The sequence below is a fragment of the Penicillium cataractarum genome, assembly GCF_028827025.1.
Source record: "Penicillium cataractarum strain IBT 29864 chromosome Unknown utg000005l, whole genome shotgun sequence".
NCBI lineage: Eukaryota > Fungi > Ascomycota > Eurotiomycetes > Eurotiales > Aspergillaceae > Penicillium > Penicillium cataractarum.
Genome location: NW_026622741.1, coordinates 3852901 through 3877424, shown reverse-complemented (window position 1 = coordinate 3877424; position 24524 = coordinate 3852901). Strand labels below are relative to the sequence as shown.

At 50.6% G+C, this 24524-nt stretch overlaps 6 protein-coding genes across 6 annotated transcripts; 4 read left to right on the top strand and 2 right to left on the bottom strand.

Annotated features, from left to right (window-relative positions):
- Window positions 1-646: 646 nt before the first annotated feature.
- On the top strand, window positions 647-940 carry N7496_007086 (uncharacterized protein; the record flags this gene model as incomplete). The annotated part of the gene is made up of 1 exon (XM_056700015.1): window positions 647-940. The coding sequence occupies one exon, from the start codon at window positions 647-649 to the stop codon at window positions 938-940; it is 294 nt and encodes a 97-aa protein (XP_056555428.1).
- A 2092-nt stretch (window positions 941-3032) lies between these two features.
- On the top strand, window positions 3033-5462 carry optD (uncharacterized protein; the record flags this gene model as incomplete). The annotated part of the gene is made up of 3 exons (XM_056700014.1): window positions 3033-3189; window positions 3258-5108; window positions 5167-5462. 3 exons carry the CDS (start codon window positions 3033-3035, stop codon window positions 5460-5462), a joined length of 2304 nt encoding a protein of 767 aa, XP_056555427.1.
- A 433-nt stretch (window positions 5463-5895) lies between these two features.
- Window positions 5896-8883, bottom strand: N7496_007084 (MCM DNA helicase complex subunit MCM6; the record flags this gene model as incomplete). Its single annotated transcript, XM_056700013.1, has 3 exons — window positions 5896-7008; window positions 7059-7194; window positions 7256-8883. 3 exons carry the CDS (start codon window positions 8881-8883, stop codon window positions 5896-5898), a joined length of 2877 nt encoding a protein of 958 aa, XP_056555426.1.
- A 1251-nt stretch (window positions 8884-10134) lies between these two features.
- N7496_007083 (uncharacterized protein) lies at window positions 10135-11894 on the top strand (the record flags this gene model as incomplete). The annotated part of the gene is made up of 3 exons (XM_056700012.1): window positions 10135-10222; window positions 10311-10630; window positions 10719-11894. The coding sequence occupies 3 exons, from the start codon at window positions 10135-10137 to the stop codon at window positions 11892-11894; spliced, it is 1584 nt and encodes a 527-aa protein (XP_056555425.1).
- A 3014-nt stretch (window positions 11895-14908) lies between these two features.
- On the top strand, window positions 14909-17806 carry N7496_007082 (uncharacterized protein; the record flags this gene model as incomplete). The annotated part of the gene is made up of 3 exons (XM_056700011.1): window positions 14909-14959; window positions 15037-15496; window positions 15603-17806. 3 exons carry the CDS (start codon window positions 14909-14911, stop codon window positions 17804-17806), a joined length of 2715 nt encoding a protein of 904 aa, XP_056555424.1.
- Window positions 17807-19406: 1600 nt separating this feature from the next.
- On the bottom strand, window positions 19407-22148 carry N7496_007081 (Zn(II)2Cys6 transcription factor; the record flags this gene model as incomplete). Its single annotated transcript, XM_056700010.1, has 5 exons — window positions 19407-20179; window positions 20229-20367; window positions 20440-20727; window positions 20759-21963; window positions 21995-22148. Coding segments are annotated over 5 exons (2559 nt in total), but the record flags the coding sequence as incomplete, so codon positions are not given.
- Window positions 22149-24524: the final 2376 nt, after the last annotated feature.

Below are 24524 nucleotides of genomic sequence, written 5' to 3'. Positions count from 1 at the left end.
GTCGGGTCTCTGGAGCCGGATATCGCACCAACATACTTTGTCATCTCAGCTTTCATATCTCCATATCAAATCGTTTTCAATTAGATTCCAGCTATATGTTGTCCCTGATTTGTATCTAGATATTATTTGCTCCTGTTATATCTCAATCTTCGACGCATATGTCTACTCCGTTTCTCGATTTGCAGGCAGAGCTATTCATGTCCACACGAGTGATACGTTGATCCCCAATGCCCCAATTTAGCCCCATTACACGAAGTCTCAGCCCGGCACGAAGGTATGAATCTAGCTGCCTGCTATATTACATCTAGCTAAGCTGGATCGCTCATATGAACTACTATATTCGCTCCCGTACATTCCAGATTCCGTAATTGGGCATATCAACTCAGAATTAGCCTTTCTGCACTTCGATCATCCGCAGTGAACTATATTCAGCCCTAGAATACGAATAATACGAACGCCGACGATGCGATGAATACTACCCCAGATTCATAGCCTTGCCGGACTACACCTCGAGATGAAGTATAAAGACGAGACCATTCACTCTTCGATCTATTCAACAACAAACAAAGCTCGATAAACCTAACAATCTTACGCAATCTTCATATCCATTCTCTCTCTCTTCCTCGAGACATCTCAACTCTTCAAAATGAAGGTTACTACCACTGCTATCACAACTCTGGTCGCTCTCCTCCCTATGGCAAACGCCTGGATTTTCCAAACCTGCGCCGGCCAGGCCGACAGCACCGAGAACCGAGGCTGTAGCCAGGCAGCCTGCGGCACTGGCACTACCATCGATTGGAGCAACCCGACTTGGATCAAATACTGCGTGCTCCGCCTCTACAAGAACAGTGATTGCACTGGCCAAATTGGCATTGCTACTGAGGATTGGCAGCATACTCTTTCTCAGCCCATGGCAGCTTGGGATGTTCAGGGTTGTTAAGTGGAGATGTTGGCTTGTCTGTTAATGATTATGCTGTCTACCAGGGTAGCTGCTTGAGGGGTTGAGGGGATTGTTCGTTTGTTATGTCTGATTTGCTTCACTGTCTTTACATAACTCTAAGAATATAACTGTCAAAGTAATATATGCTCCCGAGCCCCAATATGACAATATGGCATATGTTATCCCTCGTCGTATACCATCTAGGGTCTTTTGTATTCTTCAAGGGGATCTTCTATCAAGTAGAATTGATCTACTCGACATGCTGATCGCATCCATAATAGCCAAAATAAAAACTGGCCATTCCCAGGGATTAGAAAACGGCCCTTCACCCCACAGCTTTCTTGGAGTGGGCTTTAAAATTCTTGGGTGTATCTTATTCAGCCTCCGTATCCTAATATCTTGAGAATGGACATGAAAAATCGGACATAAATTAGAATTCATTTATCGTAGGTGCCACTTTCAAGGTAATATAAAAGCGATGAAGGACTTTTAAAGTGCTTATTGTAGTGCGCTTCAATGCATTTCAAGTCACTGATAGCAATATGGACCAGTGAGACTTTATGTTGCTTTAATGCAGAATCGTTGAGAAACTTTCGATTGCATTTATCACATACATGACCTTTTTCGCGTGGCCGAGTGGTATGCTTCTTTTTATCCCTTAGGTGTTGCCCAAGAGCGGTCTCGTTGACAAAATCTCGGTTGTATTCACAGCATCGAAATTGATCCACATGACCTAGTGCATTTTGATGGTGTAACTCCTTAGGCGATCCGAAGAATTGATTACACGACCGACAATAGCAGTGGCTAGTAGATCTTCTGTGTCGGTTTAGCGCTTGAAGGCTAGAGAACTGCCCGTTGTAATGTCCACATCTCCAATGATAGACATCACGTCTGTGCTGCTCCAGGCTTTCAAGTGTCGTAAATTTACGCTTGCACTCGGGGGCATTTACGGGTTGAAGCACCGCCCAATAAAGGCGGACATCCCCGTAGCATCACTCCAGTCATGCTCGATCGAGGCTTTATTCGATCACTACTCGAAATTTTCACCTTATACCTCGACAAGATGGCGGTTTTTCTGGGAGACGAATTCTTCTCGCCACGGAATTAAGCATCAGTCCTGGCCTTCCGTCCAAAGCCTGGTCAAAACAGGCTACCCGCTTTAAAGCCTGAGATTGCAACACAGACCTTCGGGACGCATACTTTCACCATATTCCAGACCTCCAGTCTGACCACCTTGTCTATGTAGAAAAGTGATAAGAGGAGGAAAGAACACCTCTGGCCCGCCCCACGTGGAAGGCAATAACAGTCGCTATTCCCCTCATTTTCATCGTTTCAGGGTTGATGCGCGCGTCTTCCAGTATTACAGTGTAGCTACAAAAACGAGTAATTGACGCTCAATCCATATTGGTTTTAACGTATCATATGATTAGGGTATGGAAGGCAATAACGGTCGGCACTGTATATACGGAGCTATAGGTTAAATGCCGGGGGCCAGATGGAGTCCCAACTGTCAGCATCTGGTGGAAACCGCAAACCTTTCAAAATCGCCCCCAGCCCGCTCGCAATCCGGTCAGGAGGCACATTCACTAGTCACTCCTTATCTCAATAAGCGTTACACTTGCCGTCGGCAAACTTGGTACCGCAACTGATAACGATATCGTCGTATCTGCTCACGCCACCGATCTATATTCAACTCTATCCAACTTCTGATGGCCCTGCATTGTGCACCTCTCTCGACGCTGGGGATCAACGAATTCTTACAGGCGCAAAAATAAAGAATAAACCCCTTGATCTCTGGAAATGACTGCTATTATTCTTTTAATCTTCCGTCCGAACGAAAGCGGGGTTCGACCTTCCTATCATGCACTAACCATGCCGACTCCACTTTTAGAAAGATCAACGGCCTTGTCGTCGGCTTAGCCTTATCTATACTCTTCCCCGCGCTCATTGCGCTATCGTGCACGCCGGTCGGCCATGGCGAAGAGGGGAGTAATTAAAAGAGACCTGCCCGCGTAAGGTCTGCGCGGCCTGTGTTTTCCAAGTCTTGCGCCCCGGGTCTAGAAACTGATCCAATTCTCCTCCTTCGCCCATCATGGAGGAAATCAAGGCTGAGACAGCCAAATCTACCTTTGAAAAGACCGATGAGGAGGTAGATGTGGGTGTCGGAAATACCGAGCTAGAGCCGGAGGTCACCGACAACAAGAATGAGGAGTATAGCTATGAATCGGATCGGTCACCTTTTCCAGAAGGTTCGTGAGAACAACGATGGTCTTCCTTCCCAGGCCTATAGTTATAGAATGATCTGACAATTCTACAGTCAGAGCTGTTGTCCCCGAGACCGACGATCCTACCATGCCCGTCAATACTGTGCGCATGTGGATGCTGGGCATTGTGTTCACCATCCTGGGCTCTGGCATCAACCAATTCTTCTCCCTACGATACCCATCGGTGCACATCGTAGCGCTAGTCGCAGAGCTACTCGCATATCCACTCGGTGTATTCCTCGCAAAGACACTCCCACTTTCTACCATCAGCCTCGGACGTCTGGGTTCCTTCACGATTAATCCGGATCGTCAATTCAATATCAAAGAACATGCGCTCATCGTGATCATGAGCAATGTCTCCTTCGGCTTTGCTACTGCCGATGCTACCAACATCATTCAAGCTGCGAGCAAGTCCTTCTACAACTTTCACCTAAAGCCTGGCTTCTACGTGATGATCGTGTTGTGCGCCCAGCTTCTAGGTTTCGGTGTAGCTGGACTCGCGGCGCCGTGGCTGGTTGAGCCGGCAAGAATCATCTGGCCAGGTGTGCTCTCCAACTGTGCTATGCTGGAGACACTCCATTCTCGGGCCAACTCTATTGCTAACGGTTGGCGCATCTCTCGCCTGCGCTTCTTTATGTACGTTATGGGCGGCGCATTCGTGTGGTATTGGTTCCCTGGCCTGATTTTCACCGCGCTGTCATACTTTACTTGGGTTTGTTGGATTGCGCCGAAGAATATCGTGGTCAATCAGCTTTTTGGCATGCAAACTGGACTCGGCCTGAGTCCGATTACCTTCGACTGGAGCCAGATTGCTTATAACACGAACCCGCTGTTATCGCCATCATGGGCAGCGATCAATGTGTTTTTCGGATTCGCATTCTTCTTTTGGATCATCACTCCAATCCTCTACTACACGAATACCTGGTTCACGGCCTATCTACCCATGATGACCAGTGATGTATACGACAACACAGGCGCCGTCTATAACACGTCCCGTGTCGTGGGAGCAGACAATACCCTGGACGTCGCAGCATACCGCAAGTACTCACCCCCTTATCTGGGCGCAACCTTTGCATTCGTGTACGGTCTGTCTTTCGCTTCCATCACCTCTGTGCTCTCACATATTGGCATCTGGCATGCTCGCGATCTGTGGGCCGCCATGAAAGGTCGCAACAAGCTCGACATCCACGCTCGTCTGATCCGTGCCTCGTACCGCAAGACACCCTGGTACTGGTATACCACCATCATTGTGATTATCATGGCCATGGCTATTGCAATGGTAGAAGTCTACGAGACCAAGCTCCCCGTATACGGCGTGTTCCTGGGTTTAATCATTCCAGCCATCTACATGGTTCCCTGCGGTATCGTCCAGGGTATTACCAACGTTGACGCGAATCAACTCAACGTGCTCTCTGAGTTCATCGGAGGATACATGTTCGAGGGTAAACCGCTGGCAAACATGATCTTCAAGATTCTGTCAACCGATGTCGTTGGCCAGGGTGTTTATTTCGCCATGGACATGAAACTAGCGCATTATCTCAAAGTACCACCGCGGACTACTTTCGTCGCGCAGGGTATTGCGACTGTCTTGGGTGCACTGACGCAGGCGGGCGTGACTCTGTGGATGTTGGGTAATATCGATGGGATTTGTGAGTCGGACCAGGCGGATGGGTTCTCTTGTCCCAATGGCCGGACTGTATACTCGTCGTCCGTGATTTGGGGTCTGGTTGGACCGCGTAGACTCTACTCGGCAGGCGAGATATACTCTCCGCTACTACACTTCTTCTGGATCGGAGCTATCGCGCCGGTTATTACCTGGGCTTTGTATCGCTATACTAGAAAGCGCTTCTGGAAGTTGATCAACTGGCCTCTGATTTTCGTTGGCACATACAATGTCCCTCCCGGTATGTGCTCAATCCCGACTATTCACTTTAGTCATTAACTAACTCATGTTCTATTTAGCAACCGGTATCAATTACTCTAGCTGGGCATTGGTCAACTTCGTCTTCAATCACGTCCTGAAGCGCCGCTTCTTTGCTTGGTGGACCAAGTACAATTATGTCCTGGCTGCTGCACTGGACACCGGCCTCGCGCTGAGTGGTATTGTTATCTTTTTCTGCGTCTCATATCCCGGAGCAACTTTCCCGGATTGGTGGGGGAACACTGTTTATTTGAACACTGCGGATGGCCAGGGTGTGGCATATAAAGCTATGCCGGATGCAGGATTCTTTGGGCCTGCAAATGGAACATGGACTTAATGGCGATTACATGGTGCTTTGAGTCAGGTATATCATGGATTTCTGAATTGCAATCTATCTCATTTGAGTTTGACATGTTCCTTCCTGACGGTCGGTACGGATTCCTACAGTATAGTGAGCCAGATGTGCCAGGCACGAGTACGAGAACAAGATAATGGACTGAGATCCCTCAGTCTCGTTAGTAAGAAGCTTCTGAGAACTATCGGGATCGCTCACAATCTCAGCTATGGTAATAATTACTTGATGAGTGCAATCTCAATATTTAATTCTGAAAGTATACATTCATGTTCTGAAAGTACGATGACATGGTTAAAAGCCGCAAGTACAAAACGGATATCATCACTCGTAAACCCCATGCTCCAGAAATCCACCCTGAAAATGCTAAGCAAGGACTGAATCCTACAAACAAGACGAACATTAAACAATTCACTCCTTACAGCTCCTCAAAGGCAATGTTCGGGTGCAGCACGTAAAGAACCTTGTCGCCCTCGCCGTCCTGTTGGGTCGAAGCCTCGTCTTCAAGGCTAGACGTGATGCGCAGAAGCATACCCTCACGGACCATACGCTTGATAACCTTGGTGCACAGATCGCGCTCGCGAGCCAAATCCTCTTGGGTATCAAGCTCAGCCTCAATCTGCTCCAGGTACCAGATGATAAGGTCTTCCTGCTCAACACCTTCACCCTGGTTGACCTCATCCTCTCTGATGCGCTGCACGACAAAGTTGAGAATCTTTGCGTACTTCTCGTAGGTGATCTTGGTCTTCTGGCGCTCGGGCTTCTCAACGGGCGGTGCCTCTTCGCCCTCATCACGCATGGGGCTGTCACCCTCACGGTCGCGATCGGCCATCTCCTCATCCTCGTCGGCATTGTGGCGAGAAGTAGGAACGACATCATCGTCAAACTCAACGTCATCCTTCTCAACAGTCACGATACTCTGCTTCAGAAGGTCGTAGGCCTCGTTGACAAACTTGGGAGTGACTTCCTCCACGCAGTTCACCTTAGCCACGGCCTCGGACAGACGGATCAGTGACTCCAGCTGACGAACGGTGATACGGTATGAGCTGCGACCAATGCCTCCCTGCGCGTCGTTCGCACGGAGCTCCTTGTATCTCTGGACAAGCAGCGCCTTCGCCTCCTCGGTGAACGTCGGCTTGAATGTCCGGGCGAACTGGATGTAGCGCTGCAGCTGTTCAGTGCTGAGCTCTGGCTGGACAGCCTCGTCACGGTTCATGTGGACGTTGATAATGTGATCCGCTAGCTTGCGGTCAACGTTCTCCTTGGGGTCGTCGCGAATGATGAAGAACACATCGAAACGACTCATAATGGGTGCACTGAAGTTCAAGTTCTGTCGGAGGGTCAACTTGGGGTTGTAACGGCCACCGATGGGGTTGGCCGCAGCGAGGATGGAGGCACGGGCATTGAGGGTTGTGTGGATGCCAGCCTTGGCGATAGAGATGGTTTGCTGTTCCATTGCTTCGTGGATGGCAACTTGGTCTGCAATGTCCATCTTGTCGAACTCGTCGATAGCGCAAATACCACCCCCGTTCTAGAAAGGCTGTTAGTGAAAAATTCAGACAAGGGAGAAGAAATACGTACAGCAAGCATCAAAGCACCGGCCTCGATGGTGAATTCGCCCGTCTCGGCATCCTTGACGACCGAGGCAGTCAAACCGGCAGCAGACGAAGCCTTACCGCTGGTGTAGACTGCACGTGGGTGAAGGGAGCAAATGTACCTGGGGAAGAAATTGTTAGCAAGTCGGACCCGAGGCATGCAGATACATGGTTTTCACTCACTTCAAGAACTGACTCTTACTGGTGGATGGATCGCCAACGATACACAAGTTGATATCACCACGCAGCTGCAGGCTTTCCTGCTGAGTCCTTTTGCTGACACCACCAACCAATTGCAACAGCAGACCCTTTTTGACCTGGCGATGACCCCAAATCATAGGGGCAATCGAGTCCACCAGTCGTCCATAAATGTACTCTGAGTGCACCAGTCTCTTCAAGTCCTCGACCTCGGTTGCGGTCAAGCTGTTCAAGAACGCCTCTTGGGCCTTCTCATCATTCATATCCGGGTCCAAATTCTGGTTCAACGAAGCCAAGATGTTGTTGGCCTGTCCGCTGAGTTGCTGCTCTGGCTTTTGGCCAGGTGTCGTGGTATCAGGGGTAACCATGCATGACAGGAAAGCAAGACGGTAGGTCAGATCACGGACACCGAGAGCCTTCAAACCGGACACGCCGCCACCACCAACCTCGCTGCCACGGAAAGAGGTGTTGTCCCGAACGGCTTCAGGGCGCACACCAGGCAGACCCAGCTGGCTGACATCAGGAACGACGATCAAAGTACCGGTGAAAATGCATCGCTCGCCAGCCTTGGCACGGTCAACCATCTCACCACGCAGGATGATATCCATCGTACGGGGCATGCTGCCGGTAGGAATCTCATGAGAAGACTCCTGAAGCTTGACCTTCTGCCAATCGACGAAGGTGCTCTTGCCGATATCCAGACGCCAGCCAAAGCGGTTACCGCAGACTGCGTTGGGGCATTCGGTGGGCTCGGTGTACTTGAAAGTCTGCTCAACATTGGGCACAACCGTTCTGCAGCCCTCGCAAATGAATGTTCCCAGCGACAGCTCGGGCCGGATTTCGGAGGTTCGTGTGACGGTGCCAGAGACGGAGAGTAGCCGACCGATCTGTTTGGTACGCAACTGGCGGAGTCGAGACACCAGCGGCAGGTTGTAGAAAGCAAGCGCGAACAGCTTATCGGTCTGCTGATGGCGGGTCTTCTCACGGATCTGGCGTTCAAGGTCGGGGTTGTCGTTTACACTGGCGTAGGCGGATGCGACCGAGGTACTAGGTTGGGAGGAAGCGCTCGAGGCGAGTCGGTGGGAAACGAAGTATTCAGGCTCATACTTGGCAACCAGGTTGTGGAGACCCTTGGTGAGGAAGGGGAGGAATCGATAGTATTGCTCGGCAATGGCATCGGCCAGAATGGGGTTGTGCCACTTGGCCAGGTGGTTGAAATCCACGTAGAGCGTGGAGAGCTCAAACTTCTTCAAGCCCTTGATTTGGGCAATGTAGTACTTGTCGCTCAGCATCTCACCCGACGAGGGTGGTGCTGATGAGGAGGGATCCATAATGAATGTTTCCAGCAGCTCCTCAAACTCGGCTCGCACTCTTTCTCCAGCCTCATCCACCACGGGAGCAGGTCCCGGGGCGTAGGGATTCCGTAGCCGATTGACAGCGGATGTACTGGCCCCGACGACGCGGTCATCGGGGAAGGCATTCATATCACTCATGGGACCATTGCTCTCCGAACGTCGAGAACTCGGTAGATTATCGGAACGGATGTTGTCACGGGCGCCAGACCCTGAGCCTCCCAGCTCAGACTGGAGAACGGCATCGACGAGACTAGACATGGTATCGAGAGCTTCAGGCCGAAAAATTGGCCGTACTAGAAAAAATGGGCTCTCACGGATACCAAGAGGGAGGAGGGGGTGGGTTGATCGAGATTTGGTGATCGGACAGAGATGGCAATACACAAAGGGGGGCTCTTTTTTCGCAGAGACACGAACACGCGAGACGCGTCTCTGGAACAATAAATTATCCGACGAGAGACGCGTTAAGTTGGTTTTGTTCCCTGACTCAGCAATTCATGACTCGGAGACCTCGGGAGATAACGCGCTAATCCCAAACAGGCATGAGTAGATTACATCATCCTGACTGGTCACGGCAGCCAGTCGACGCTAAACCCGATCGAGGCATTAGTCTCCCCTTCCATTGCAGGTGACTCGCAGCCACTCGCAGCCACTTGCAGAGGCTCCTGTCGAAACTGGTCAAAGGTGGCCACCAACTTGGCCAAAGTTGGTCAAAGGTTCAGCGCTCAGTCCGTCGAGTCTCCCAAGGTTTTGCCTTCCCTCTGAACGCCGACCATTCGAACTCCCCTTGACTCCCGGTGGCTCGTTTAGGGTTCTATCCCCCCCCCATCTACGACTTCTGGCCAGTCACATCTTCGGGATGACTCTTTCATTGCCCCCCCTTCCCCTCGCCCTCACCCTCACCCTTGTGCCTTGTTGAGAAAGAAAAAAAAAAACAAATGGTCGCACTACTGTAAAGCCCGAGATGGGGCGCTCCACTTTCCTCCGGGGTTTAACCACTTTCATTAGGCCCTTCAGCCGGTTTGGGTAATACCTAAAGCACCCAGCACGCCTCGTTTTCTCGGTGGACGAACTCTACATATCAACTCCTGAATGCCAACCCTCTCTCCACCCCTCTCTCCCTCCCTCTCTCTCTCTCTCTCTCTTTGAGCAGGGTATTGAGCTGGTCTGAGGGTTTCTCTGTCTCGCCCATTCCTCCCCAATTCTTCGGACAGGCGGGTGAGGACGAAGACGATTCAACCTATGATCGGCTGTTTTCGCCTTGCATTGCGGGTTGATTATAATTGTCATCTGCCTAATCTAACGTCACCTTTCCCCTCCTATCACCCTGCCTGGGGCACCAGCAAATTGATTCCGGCCCCCTCGCCTTGTCTGACTGGTCGCATCAGAGGCCTGCGATGGTTCTGTCCAAATCCCGACACAGGCTGGAGGAATATTGATGATTGCCGACGCGGTATGCAGCTGTAATCGCTGAATTGCGTCGAGATCACCACTGGCTTCTATCTCGCAATCATGTCTAGCAACGGACAAAGGCCGGTGGATTCGACGTGGACCCCTCCAACCATTGGGTCCTCGGCGTCGTCGAAACCGGATGTTCCGGGTACGTGATAGCTTCCCCTCCACATCAGACCGCTCAACACAATCTACCTCCGGTGGCCATGGCAGCTCATATTCCAGTCTTTTTGTAGGACCCTCCAGCAGTGGCGATCCAAATGCAAAGTCGAGACGGCGCCGGCGCGGCGCTGGCCCGGAATCTCAACCCAAGAACCAGTCATTCTATTTTGTCGACTCAACCTCGTCCTCGAAGGAGAAGCGGGCACATGTGATGCGACATCATGTTCAGGAGAAAAGGAAACACCGAAAACTTTCACATGGAAGCTTGCAGCCAGAACAAGCCCCAGAGCCAACTGTCTGGCCAGTCAAGACTGATTCAGGGTACGACACGGACAATCCCAAGGAGGCGGCTATAACAGGCGTGTCGGGGCCTGCTGTTGAGCAGGAATCATCGGTATGGCATTTCTGTCTCCTCGTTTCATCTGCTTATGTTTCCACAAGGAGGTTAAGGATCAATATACTGACAAGGTGAATTCCTCAAGCTTCAGATCCGGTTTTCGACTGTGAAGCCATATGCCCGAGAAACGGTACCCTTACAAATGGAATCACCCATGACGATGCTCGATGCATCGCGAAGAGATCCCTTCTCCAGCTTACCGATAGCTCATAACCCGGAAGATATGGAATTGGTGGATTACTGGACGACCAAATTGACCTACTGGTCCGGTCAGAACCCTTACGTGAAAAACCAAATCTTTCGAACGGCCATGGAGCATCCCTTTTCCTTCCAAGCCGTGATTCTTGTATATTGTGCAAGATGGAAAGCCCAGCTGTATGGGCAACCCGACTCCAAGGAAGTCCAACGACATGTCGGACAGGTTAGAAAGAATATCGAAGACGCTACGACGGGCCTGTTGCAAGTACACGACGACCAATTAGCCATGGCTCTGGCAGGCATGGCCCTGTCAGAGGAGCGATTCGGAAGCAGCCAAGATGCCCACGCATTCCTTGAACATGCCGTTCAACTCATGCGCCGACATCCTGGATCGAACCCTCCCGTCGAAGTCTTCGTCCAATACGTGCGGTACATTTTGCCATCACAATCTCCAACCCTATCCCCCGCTGACCAACGCTGGCTGGTTACATTCCTCCATGGAGCACAAGACCTTATGCAAAGGCACAGCGCTCCCCAATATCAACCCCAATCATCGCATCGACGCACCGCGTTCCAGATGGAAAGCCCACTATTCTCCCTCCTCTCCAGCGGACCCCGGCCCTCGCAGGTACCACAGGCATCACGAATGTACGTGGTCCGCGACGCGCAGACCCAGGAGGTCAGCCGGTCGGCCTCGCTTATCTACATCACCGCCGCATTGTGGGACTTTAAGGATTCGATCAGCCAGACTCATCGATTCCTCGTATACCTGACCTCGCTGGTCGAGCAGCACCAGCTCGACCGACACCCTGCTTGCGAGACGCTACTATGGCTATTACTGGAGCAAGCGTGCGATGCAGACTTGCGGGACGCTGAACGGCCATGGTCAACCGGTGAACTACTCCGGGCACATAGGCAGCTGCGGCCGGATCTGCAGTTTTATTTCAATGAGCTTTTGATGACCTTTTTGTCGCTACGGCCGCCCATTCGAGGCATTGGTGTATTTGAGGCTGACCTCAAAGCTAGTCTTGATGGTAGTAGTAGCGGTACTTTGCACCAATGAAATTATTTCGATTTGTTATTACCATCAACGCTTATCTCTTTGGTTTGACTTGCACTATCACCGTTCGGCCCTAGGCATACATATATTGGCCGAGTCGTCCACATTTGACCTACACTTGCACCTAATTAGACAGATTCTGGATTTTTTTTTGCCCTGAAGTGCGGTACCGTCAAGTGGATGGAAGTAGGCGATATGGATTTTTCAACGAGGATGCTTCCTTGAGGCTGAGTGAACAGCCAAGATCTAACTATTTAAAAGCAGGTATGCCCGACTATGGCAGCCAGTCCATGGTACCTCACGTTTGAGGACTTCCAACAAGAGGTTCATCCATGGATGAAACCTTGATGATCGCAGGATATCCACAGAGCGTGGAGGGCTTTCTGTCCTTGACTGCTCTCTGGATGGTCTCTACCAGGAAATAACAACCCTAAGTAGCCGCGTATACCTATGCCATATGGTTAACGATCGACATTAAATGGATGTGTTAACACTCAGCCGCCAGGAAGTGTGTGAATATATATCGACTCATGAGCGGTCTGACGACGACAAATTGCCCTATCTTCTACATATGGACATCTACGTAAACAGCTCATGACAAGTCAGGACGCCATGCAAATTCATTCGACATCTCATACGATCCACCCGATGCAAACGGCAATTCGTCGCATCAGGCACGAGGTTTTGTAGTGTACCTCGAAAGTCCCGACAACGTGAACCGGGCTTGGCAGGGCCCGAGAACCTGGACACAGCGAGTGTGAGCGTCATCGAGCGTGGAGACCAGCCAAAACCTGTCGAAGACAGCTGTACATGCTAGGTTTGGTTCACAGTACTCCATAGTTTGAGAGAAGAAGAAAAAAAAGAAAAGAAAAACTGATATCAGAAAGGAGTATGGAGAAAAAATAGAATAGGGCAATTTCGTGGCTTATCCACTGGTCAGCCTTAGTGGGTGCAATTGCGGTCAGAAGTTCGCGAGAATTGAACTTGTGGAGACTCGGAGCCGACAGGGAAATGTTCTCCGAGGTTACTTTTCGCTTGGAGCTGTATGGTTGGGTACCTCAAGGTACCTGAAGTTCCTGAACGTGTGTATCTCTTCTGTACCGCCGTGTTTGGCGCTATCACGAAATCGTGGGCTACTGTCTCCATAGCAAGATGCCCACGGCTCACTTTATCACTTAAATTAAGCGATCAGCCATGAGCCACGGACATATGATTCCCATGAACGATTGGGGAATCCGTGGAATGGGGAGGAGATGAGATCCCATTCATTGGACGAAATTAGCAAAAAAGATCGCCGATCGTTCCATGAGTTGAGTTAGCCTGACGAGTCGACGACAGGACTGCATCGGCTGGTCCGTAGGCTCTTGCACTTCATTCCTGTGGCCATCCAATGCTCCCTAGTTCGATTAGCTGCAGTAGTCCGGAGAATTGGAGGACAAAGTGCAAACGATGGACTCTGCGCTGAGTAGTCCACTGCATGGAATTTCCCACGAGAGGAGTTCAGCGAAAAAAAAAATGGTGGTTATCTTCCGACCGGGCCATATCTTCCAATTCGACTTGGTTTTCCGATGGCCCAGCCACAAATCCATGGGTAGATTGAATAGTGCAGTCCACTAGCAGCTGGTAGTCCTGCTAGCGCGCCCGATCGATTGGGTCCAACACAGCGGCGCATGCTCATAGTAACAAGCCTATTTGATCCTAGGGCAAAAATATCCTCAACCTCGACCAGGGGGAAGCCCCCTCGTCGGCGATCCTTTTGGTGCGCGTCTTTGTGTCTAGCGATGGTGATCCTGGCTGCACCATTGAAACCTTCACCCGTTGATGGACTGGCAATGGCGGGTTGCCTGCTCATATACACATTTGATCGTCAGTTGAAAGAAGGATCTGCTAGATAGTCGTCACATGGGTGATCACTGATCCAGGAATTGTCAGGCTTCGACGCTCGGCAATAATGGACTTGCTTGGAAGGACCACGCCATAGGCAGCTATGTGCTGGACAGCTGTGGCTCCGTATCTTGTCCTTTTGTTTTTGTTTTGCCGCTACCTGATACACGAATGATCCAATGGTGATGCGGTGGCGAAACCAACCCCCCCCCCCTTCCTGGATTCCGTAAGTACCAAAGCTGTCCGAAAGCTGGTCTGGGGTTCGACCATGCAGGCGCTTGGACGAGGTGACTTTGGTACATTACTTGCTGCAGGTTTGAAGATTGGCAGTGGTCCACTGACTGATGTTTTGGCATTTTGGCCGATATGCATCCCTTGCCATCAACCAGAGTGGCCCATTCGCCATTGACATTCGACGAGGATCCCTCGGCTGAGACTCGTGTGGCTAGTGTGGCGGTGCTTCAATGGTCGGGCTTGTCCGAGCTTCCCTTGCTGCTGGTAAATAAATCCCGAGGTTGTGCAGTAGTTGCATCTCGCCAGGGTAGATTTGAAATGTGACATTGTCAATGGTCTCTATCCCCTATAGCTCGTAGTCAGTATGGACGTAGTGAGATATCTCATCGAGTCATTGACCCAGAGTGAACCAAAGGAAAGGCGACGATCGCAAGGAAACGGGGGAATAACCAGCGCGGGTGCAAATCTGGATCGATCGCTCACTCGCCACCAGCCACCAAGTGGAGCTTAAAGGGGGACCGAGGAAAGAGTAATTAAATCAGAGCGCTAACGAGCAGGGGAGCTCTGCAAAAAGACACCCCCCTGTAAAAGCCACTCGAATCTAACCAGTGATCGCGAGGAAAAGAAAAAAAAAAAAAAAGAAAAAAGAGAAAAAGAAAAAAGCAGGGAATTACGTAGACCCAAGATCACCGATCAGTCACCCACCGATGCCCCTCCCCTTCTAAAGCTTGACCCTTCTGCCTTCTTTTTTTCCTCTTCTGTTTTTTTGATCTCTCCTTTTTTCCCTTTTACAACCTCTTCGACCACTTGTCGACTTCACTCCACGTGCAGCAAATCGTCTCTCCACGCCCGAGACGCTTTCTCGACTTCCGAATCTCGCCTTACAGCGACTTTCAACTATGGCGGACCAGGCTGGTGCATGGCACCAGCTGTCTGCCCGGACTACCAGTGTACGACCTCCACTCGCTGTGATGAGGAGATGGAGCGCATTGATTATTCTGTTCGCGATGCTAACATTTCCCGATAGGAGGATGTCTCGTCGGCATCTAGCTCGGCGTCCGCGTTCCTGACCACCTTGATCCCGTCCTTGATCGCCTTCGCAGTCATGGTCGTTCTCTTCATCATTCTGCGCCGTAGCAACCGCAGAATGTATATGCCTCGTACCTACATCGGCAGCCTGAAGCACTGGCAGCGCACCCCGGATACCCCCACTGGCCTATGGAACTGGATCTCCGCTATGTACAAGCTACCCGACACCTACGTCCTGCAGCACCACTCGATGGACGCGTATCTGCTGCTACGCTTCCTCAAGCTGGTCTCGGGCCTGATGTTTGTCGGCTGCATCGTCACCTGGCCTATCCTGTTCCCAGTCAATGCGACTGGCGGCGGTGGCGGTCAGCAATTGAACATGCTCAGTATTTCCAACATCAGTGATTCTCAGTATGGCCGTTACTACGCTCACTGCTTCCTGGCGGTGATCTTTGTCGGTAAGTCTTGAATTGGAACTGAACTTTCCCCCGAAACCTAGAATTTCATTTTGGAGTCGAATCAAAGGTAGACTACGAAGCAGAGGGCTAATTGTCATTTTTACAGGAATTGTGTTCTTCACCATCACTCGTGAGCACCTGTTCTACATCAACCTGCGCCAGGCTTATCTCTACTCGCCCGCGTACGCCAGCCGCATTTCTTCGCGCACTGTTCTCTTCACCGCCGTTACTCAGGACTACCTGAGCAAGGAGAAGATCCTCTCCATGTTCGGCCGCGAGAAGGTGAAGAACGTTTGGCTTGCCACTGACACTGCTGAGCTGGAGGACAAGCTCAAGGAGCGCGACAGCGCTGCTATGAAGCTGGAGGGTGCTGAGACCAAGCTCATCAAGATGGCCAACAAGGCTCGCAACAAGCAATTGAAGAAGGAGGGTGCTCTGGAGAACGGCAACGCCGAAGAGGAGGAGGGTGCCGGCCAATTCGACGACGAGTCCGGCTCCGTGGCTGCTCGCTGGGTCCAGGCCAAGGACCGTCCCACCCACCGTCTCAAGTTCCTGATTGGCAAGAAGGTCGACACTATCAACTGGGCTCGTTCCGAGCTCGAGCGCCTCAACCCCGAGGTTGAGGAGCTGCAGGCCAAGCATCGTGCTCACGATGTCAAGCTCGTCTCCTCCGTCTTTGTCGAATTCTTCCAGCAGGCTGATGCCCAGGCTGCGTTCCAGTCCGTTGCTCACAACCTGCCTCTTCACATGTCTCCTCGCTACATCGGTCTCGACCCTACCCAAGTCATCTGGGCTAACCTGCGCATCAAGTGGTGGGAGCGCATAATCCGCCACGGTGCTACCATCGCCTTTGTCACTGCCATGATTATCTTCTGGGCCATCCCCACCGCCGTCGTGGGTGCCATCTCCAACATCGATTCCCTGACCGACATGGTCCCCTTCCTGCGTTTCATCCTGGACGTCCCCAGCTGGATCCTTGGTGTCATCACCGGTCTTCTGCCCACTATCCTCATGTCCGTCCTGATGGCCTTGGTCCCTATCATTCTCCGCCTCATGGCCAAGTGGGGAGGTGACCCTAGTCTCGCCGCCGTTGAGATGACTGTCCAGAACATGTACTTCGCTTTCCAGGTCGTCCAGGTCTTCCTGGTCGTTACAGTCGCCTCCGCTGCCACTAGCGTCGTCACTTCTATCATTAACGACCCTTCGTCTGCTGCCAGCTTGCTGGCTAACAAGATCCCTCAGGCCGCGAACTTCTACGTCTCCTACATCGTTCTGCAGGGTCTGTCCTTCAGTGCTGGTGCCCTGCTCCAGATTGTTGGTCTCATTCTCGGCAAGATTCTGGGCAAGTTCCTCGACAGCACCCCCCGTAAGATGTACACCCGCTGGTCCAACCTGGCCGGTCTTGGCTGGGGTACCGTCTACCCGGTCTTCACACTGTTGACCGTCATCGGTATCATCTACTCTTGCATTGCTCCTCTTGTCATGGGCTTTGCCACCGTCGGTCTGTATCTCTTCTACTTCGCCTACCGGTACAACATGCTGTACGTCTCCAACGCCACCATTGACTGCCAGGGTCGCGGCTACACCCGCGCTCTGCAGCACCTCACCGTTGGCTGCTACCTGCTCATGGTCTGCCTGATCGGCCTGTTTGCGATGGCCACTGGCGCCAGCCGCATGGCACTGGGCCCTCTGGTTATCATGATAATCTTCCTGGTCTTCACCATCCTCTACCACCTTTCCATGAACACCGCCATGGAGCCGCTCCTTAACTACCTTCCTAAGAACCTCGAGCACGAGGAGGAAGCTCTCCTCGCCCAGGAGCGCAAGCACCTCGATGGTTCTTCGGACGGTCTGGCTGGCACCTCCACCGCCAAGGCCGAGAACAACGGCGTGTCCAATGTGGACTCTGGTGTCGGTGCCGTTGATTCTGCCGATGCCGAGAAGGGCCTCGCCGACGGCCCTCTTCCCGCCGGACAGGAGAAGCCGCCGAACGCTGTCGTCAAGTGGCTGCGCCCGGACAAGTATCACAACTACGAGACTCTCCGTCGCCTCGTCCCTAGCCCGCTGGAACTCCCCACTTATAACCCCGAGGTCGAGCGTGACGCCTACTGCCACCCGGCCGTCAACTCCCAGGTCCCTCTTCTCTGGATTCCCCGTGATCCCGCCGGTGTCAGCCGACAGGAGGTCGCCCACACTTCCCGTGTTATCCCCATCACCGACGAGGACGCTTGGCTCGACGCCAAGGGCAAGATCTCCTGGGACGTCGACAAGGGCCAGCCGCCCATCTACGAGGAGAAGCCCTCCTACTAAGCTGGTCTTGGGCACTACTTGCCCCCGTCCCTCCTGTTGGCAAATGTACCCAACGTATGTACTACGGTAATAGAGTCCAGATCTGACTCGACCTTCCCCGAGGTCTTTTGATACCCAGTCGGTCCCGCTTACTTTTAAGTGGGTCGACCCTGATCTGGGCTTGTTTTGTTTGATTCTTTTGGTCTTTTTTGGGAAAGGGGGTATATTTGGAAATACCTCCCCGTTCCATGGGAAGACGTGTCTTCCTCTCTCTGGGATGGCTCCGTGCCGCGGACTCGTCTTCCCATTTCCTATCGTTTGATCGTTTTGTTCGTAATATGCGGCTGATGTTCGTGTCATGTCACCTATAATGTTTGAGAACGTTGCCATGAAAGATCTGAGCTCCTTGATATTACGATACGTTATGATGTCGAGTATGCTATGGCAAATGTATAATAAATTTTCTTCTCATAAACTTGATTTTCCTTGTACTTGGTATGTTTAGCTTATATGCACGTCTCTCTCGTTGGGTTATTCTAAGAATACAGCGTAGTCAAGGAAGGTTCCACCGCCTCAAAAGAAGTGAAGCTGCTCTGTCCCTTCCGTTCATCAACCCCACAGATGTGATTCAGCTTTCGCATCCAAGTGGACTGCTCAGGTGTCTCGCCCCATTTCACCAGTCCTAGAGCTATAGTGTCCAGGTTTTCATTCTGTGGCGGATGACAAGCAGCGCTACAAGTTCCTGCCAACGGCATTGCTGACTTGAGCCTCCTGGACGACATTGCAACCACAGAGACTACCAACAGACTCATAATGATCAGAGATATGAAAACAGGGAAAATGAAACCCATAGCTTGAGGTAGCTGTCACCTTTAACTATGTGCTTGGCCCCCTGTATCTGTATTGCGTATCTGTGAATGTCCTTGGAAATCGGACGTTTCATTCAGGAATAGAATGCCTTTTAACTATCCCTGTCTCCGGGAGGAAGCGATATTCACCAGCCGAATGCATGGACTCTTTTGTCACTCGTAAGATGGTAGCGTCGCCACCATCCTGCATAGTCAGATTATCCGCAAGTAGGACAAGCGACCTAATGCCTTACTTGTCAGCAGCCTGGTGCCTATAATTTAAGCACTCCTGGCGAATGAGAATATCATAGTTGGCTTGCGAAATCTCTGAAGCAAAACCATGCTATTGTAAAGGTATCTTAACGCTTCAATGACAGGATAGTCAAAAGCATTTCTCTAGACCGGGTATTGAGGCTCCAGATCTTCGTAGATTTAAAATCTCTTGGTCTGATGAACATACCAAAGTCGTTAACGCCTAAGGATTGGAATATCAGAGAATTATATCTGTTCATATCAGTACATGTGAAACCATATTAGATTGACCAAGGTGTAAATACAAGAGATGGAACGGTGTTGCAGTGATAAGTAGCACCGCCCATAGAGAGAGTCGGTATCTTCCAATAAGAAAGAGGCTCCTCACACCTGCAGAGCCAATATCGACCGATCGATATTGCGCAAGGTACGTGTCGATCTCTTCCCTAGTAGGATTAACAGACAGTTGTGTTCTATTTCCCAGACCTATCGCTTTGTGAATGTCTTTTTATAATGTCATCTCATGATTGACCTAGCATTGCTGTTCTCCGACGGATGTGTTGCCATGAAAGATAATGCTGTCGCAGGACTGGAGCCGTGGCCTTGGCCCGTGGCCAAGCTATGCCTCCATCGAGTATCTCTACAGTCACTCTTACCAACCTCGCAATAGCGGCCTCACCCCACAAGCACCCTACGCCCCCCAGGTATAGGCGTTTTGCCTCGGTGCTTGCCGCCCATCTCATCACATCATCGCTATTCCTGTCTAATCGCACCGTTGGCAAAGCATCTATCTCATTAGAACTAGGCTTGTTCTGAAGCTCGATCAAGGCCCATATTGTTATTGAAGCGAGTAAGAACCCCATGCTTTCATGCTGTGCTGCGGCGCGCCGCATTCGGATCGCTGACCATACATGACACGCATGCATGAGTACAGTCCTTGCCTCACTCTGGTTTTGCATCCATCTTTGGAGCTTCGTGGCAGTTCTAGCTTGCTGGGCCTCCGTCACACGCCATCCCGAAAAAGCGAAAAGCTCTGTGCATGGTATGTAAAGAAATACTGACGCCAGGTGAATGTGATCTAAAACAGCATGCGTAAGATTCGATGGCGGTAAGGTTTCAGCATATTGCTGGAGGATATTCATGTATAAGGTGGTACGACGTAGCCGTGGAGCGTCACGGTATACACCCATAACCAGAAGAAGAGTATTGAATGCCCCTAGCTGTAATGGCGCTTGGACGCGGTAGAGATCCAAAAGCCTCTTGCGGAGAGGAGCAGAGGGGTGTGAATTTGGATCTGAGAATACAATTAGCGATAGCTTTCGCTCCGAGATGTTGGCCCATACTATTTCTGAGACTATGTTGCCATTGATCTGAAGAAGACGCATCCCAGGCAGACTCATGTGATGGCATCGGAAATTGAAGGAACTCAATAGGAAGCGTGATAGGGAGGGCGAAAAACCAGTTATGCTGGCAGTCTAGCAGCTAAATCGAAGTTAAGATATGAGTACCTGATCCCGTGACGTCTCAATAGAGCTATGCTTTGGAGAGACTTACCCAAGAACAGTAGAAGAGCCGCAATCTACTTTCCTTCTTAATCCATTCCGACCAGGTTTGACAAACAGAGGGATCGCTTTCTGCTGGCATACCGGGTCCAACATGATAGTAGGCCATCTTCCGGCACATAGTTGCAACCATTGCCATTGTAGTCTGCGAGATTTCAGCGAATCTCATGTCTCCAGAAAACATCATTCCGACCTGGTTTAGGACAGCAGCTTGCACGATGCAAATGTCGGGCGGAGAACTCTGAGTTCGCTCCAACTGTTTCGATTGACCATGAGCATACTATTCTTGAAGTTTATAGACAGATAATCACCTGGATATGAATTGCACGGCGTAGGAACTCATGCAGAATATAAAAGTTCTCCACTGATCGCAAATTCTGAGAGAAAAGACAGCCAACTGCAGCAACTGCGAGGCTGAGCACCCATTTGTCGTTGCTAGGAGAGAAAGTTGCCTTATGTAACAAGGGGAACACGGGGTGAAACTCCTCGAAGTAGACTTGTATGTATATTTGCATATGTTTTAGAAGGGGAAAGTCTCTGTTGGTAAAAGGAACGCAACATTCGCTGTCGCAGTTGAGCCGAGTGAAAGCGGAAGTCATAATGGCGTAGGTATCGGGGGCCAGGCAAGGCACATGGCCATAGTCTTCTGCCATCCATAACTCGAGGTCTTGGCCGCTGATCGGTGGTGTCGATACCTTTTGGCTTCTCAAAGACGTGTTGGTTTCCTTCGAAACGTCGAGACCGCTGGTTTTTATTGTCTGGGTAAAGCTGGGGGCAGGAGCTTCAAACTCGAATTCCTGGGCTGCTGGTTCGCTCCATGCAGGCGAAGTTAGATTAAAAACAGTTGATAGGTTGGATGATTTAGCTGAAGCATCTAGAAAGGCTGTTACAGGTGATGGGAAGCTCGAATAGCCATCCTCAAACAGCAAACCCCGATCTTGACTCCATGGAATGCCAACACTACCCCAGCCCCAATCTCCGAGGTTATTATCCTCTGCCATTGCGGATAAGTCGTCGATATAATGCCCTGTGGCCATGGATGCCATGGATGGCTGACGCGGAGGTTCTGTACCGGAACTTTGCTTGTCTGAAGACTGTGATACAACTGGAAAAACACAGTTGGTGTCTGCCTCAAGTCCCATCCCTGTCGTGATTTCCAATAAGGAAAGATCTCTGCTGTGATCATTGTCATATAATGACGAGCCAGCAATAGACATTGTATCTTGACCAGAAGAGCCATTATGTGAAGTCTTGCCGCCGTGGGTGCTTCGCGGTGAGCCAGGGCTAGGTAATGACCTGGGTTCATTTCTTGACACAGTATAGGAGCAACTCAATTGCTTCGAGAAGCATCTTGCACATGGCAGCTCACCGTTACAGCGCTGCTTGGACTTCACGCAGCACATGCATGCCTTGGAGATATAGGGATGTTTTCGACGTTTACGTGCATGCTCTAGAGGGTCGTGCGCTAGCATATGTCGGCTGAGAGTATCCCTATCGCTATGTGTTAGCTCACATCCTTGATTATGCAAGTTTCTCACGCGTCTCACTTTCGAGAGAAGGTGGATCCGCATTCTTCGCACGTGAAAGGTCGTAAGCCGAGATGTCTTCGGCGATGTCGCTGAAGGTGCTCGCTTCTGGCAAACGCAGCGCCGCAATCAACACACGAGTTTGGCATGCGGAGTAGTTCGGCTCCACATAGAGCTAGACGGGTTATCTCAAGGTCATTCAGGGAGGAAGAGAAGAAAGCGCTCGGAATAGGAGGCGGAGACTTGATTTTATTGCTTGTGACAGGGATGATGCAGGCACGAGAAAGCTGCGGTTTTATACCCCGCATTTCCGTCCCCACCAAGCAACCGCGGTGGTTCAACAAAACTTATGGTCTTCGCCTGGTAAATGAGAAGGTGGCAATATATGAGCTCGGGAGGTGGACAATACTGTCCCTTTCCGAGCGCCGAACCACGCAGCTCCGTGTCTCTCCAGTCAACTGGGTATAAATTGTGTTATATTTGGTGCAGAGCTGATTACTCTAACGCATTAAAGCCGATCTGGGGACAGTTACACTCAGCCTTTGTCATGCAACGTTAGAGTTCTAAAATAAAGGATTCCTTTTCGGCGAGTCTCATTCTTAAAAAATATCGTTGTTTTGCTGAAAGTCGATTACAAATTTAGATGGCAAAATTTTCGAAGGGTGCGTTTGTGTCTTGTGGTGACGATTTACGTAGCACTGTCCTGTTTAGTGAGATTATTCCACGATTAAAAAGATTTCTGGTATACGTACAACGCTCGCATGATTTATGGTGCGGCTCAAGTGGTCGCTGTGTATCCGATATCATTCCTCCTTGTCTACCCAAGGTAAATACCAGTTTTACCACTCGGTACTCTGCAGAGCAAAGTTGGATCAAAGCAACTTTTCCGCTCTTCCGAGAAGCTTCCCTGCTACCCCACACATTCCGATGCGGGGTGGCAGCTTGGACGTTACCGCAGTTCCGACCAGTGTTGGAATTCTGGCTTGAGCTTGATCTGTATCACATCTGCATACGGTATTCAAATTTGGGGGAGAGGGGAGAGGGGAGGTTCCTAACATGCTTTGAAAATCGATACCTATTTGCAAATCGGTTAAACCTCGCTCGATTCTCCACAAACGGTTTGTGATTACTCTTAGCTTGGTGTCCATTCATCTTCGAACCCTGACTTGGGACGTACTCGTCATCGGTTCAGGGCACAATGGACTCATTAACGCTGCATACCTTGCAAAAGCTGACAAGCGAGTTCTGGTTCTGGAACGGTAGTCGTATCCCGGTGGTTATTGCCCATTGCTGGGCCTGATTACATTAGCTAACCACACAGCGCCATTCATCAAATGATACTGGCTAACTCCTTGATCAGTAAAAAGGAGCTGCAACTTCGATTCAGATATGGCCTGGAATACCTCCTACTAGAGCTAACATATGTAAAAATGGTGTGCTCCCTCTTTATCGGGACTGAAAGCGTACTATTGACAACATTATGGCCCTTAAACCCGAAATCCAGGCTTATGAGCGTTTTTGCAATCTTGGCCTCTAGAATCGTTTAACTCATAATGTCGGACATGTTTGTTCCACCGTCTACAAGCCTCCCAAATCTATCCGTCTATCACGGCCTCGTTGCAGTTATCGAATCGGCTTCGAAAGCCAGCTCTCTCGATGTCATTGATGAGTATTTTGCAAATCCAACTGTGGAGTCGCCCTCCTCCGGTTTGTGACCGAGGCGGAGGTATAAAGCTGTTCTTGACCAGGTTTCTCAAGTTGACCCCGCAGGTTCCGAATTCCCCGCATCGACCTTCGAGGTCAGGGCTAGAGTTTGGAGCAGGTGGCATAGAGCAGGCGGCATAGAGCAGGCGCTTCGGTAACCGGCATTTCCGGCTCCACATTGAATATTTGGCTGCAGCAGCGAGCTTCTTTAATATCGAACATAATCCCGTGCTACAGCTCTTAGCCATATTTTTCTCTGAATAATTAGTCGAAGTTCCGAAATGGCACGAGATTTTGCTATTGAAAAGTTGGGGCTACAGAGTCCCCCACAGGTCCTGGTCTACTTCATCGTCTTTTATATTGTATTTACCGCATACAAGGTACTTTCAATGCTCCTTATAGTAATGAGCAGGCAACAAGAAAATTAACAATCAGCGTTATAGATACTATTTGCCGTTCTCGCAAGTCCATTGCGTTCTGTACCAGGTCCATTTTGGGCTCGCATGACCTCCCTTCCTATTTCTGCAGCAACAATCAAAGGACAGCGTGCCCATGTGAGCACTCTCAGCTCTTCTTACTATTCCCATAGCTTACTGGTATTGTTTCTTCTCAGAAAATACATAACCTTCACCAGCAGTATGGCTCGGTCGTGCGTATCGGGCCTAACGAAGTGTCTATTGGAGATCATCGATACTATCGGTCCATCTATAGTGATTCAAAGTCAATTGTGAAAGACCATCACTTCTACGCTGCGGCTACTTTTGTGGGCAAGGACAATATCTTTCAGATGACGTTGGTCTAATCAATCCCTCTACCACATTTTCTTACCTATTTTGCTGATAACCTC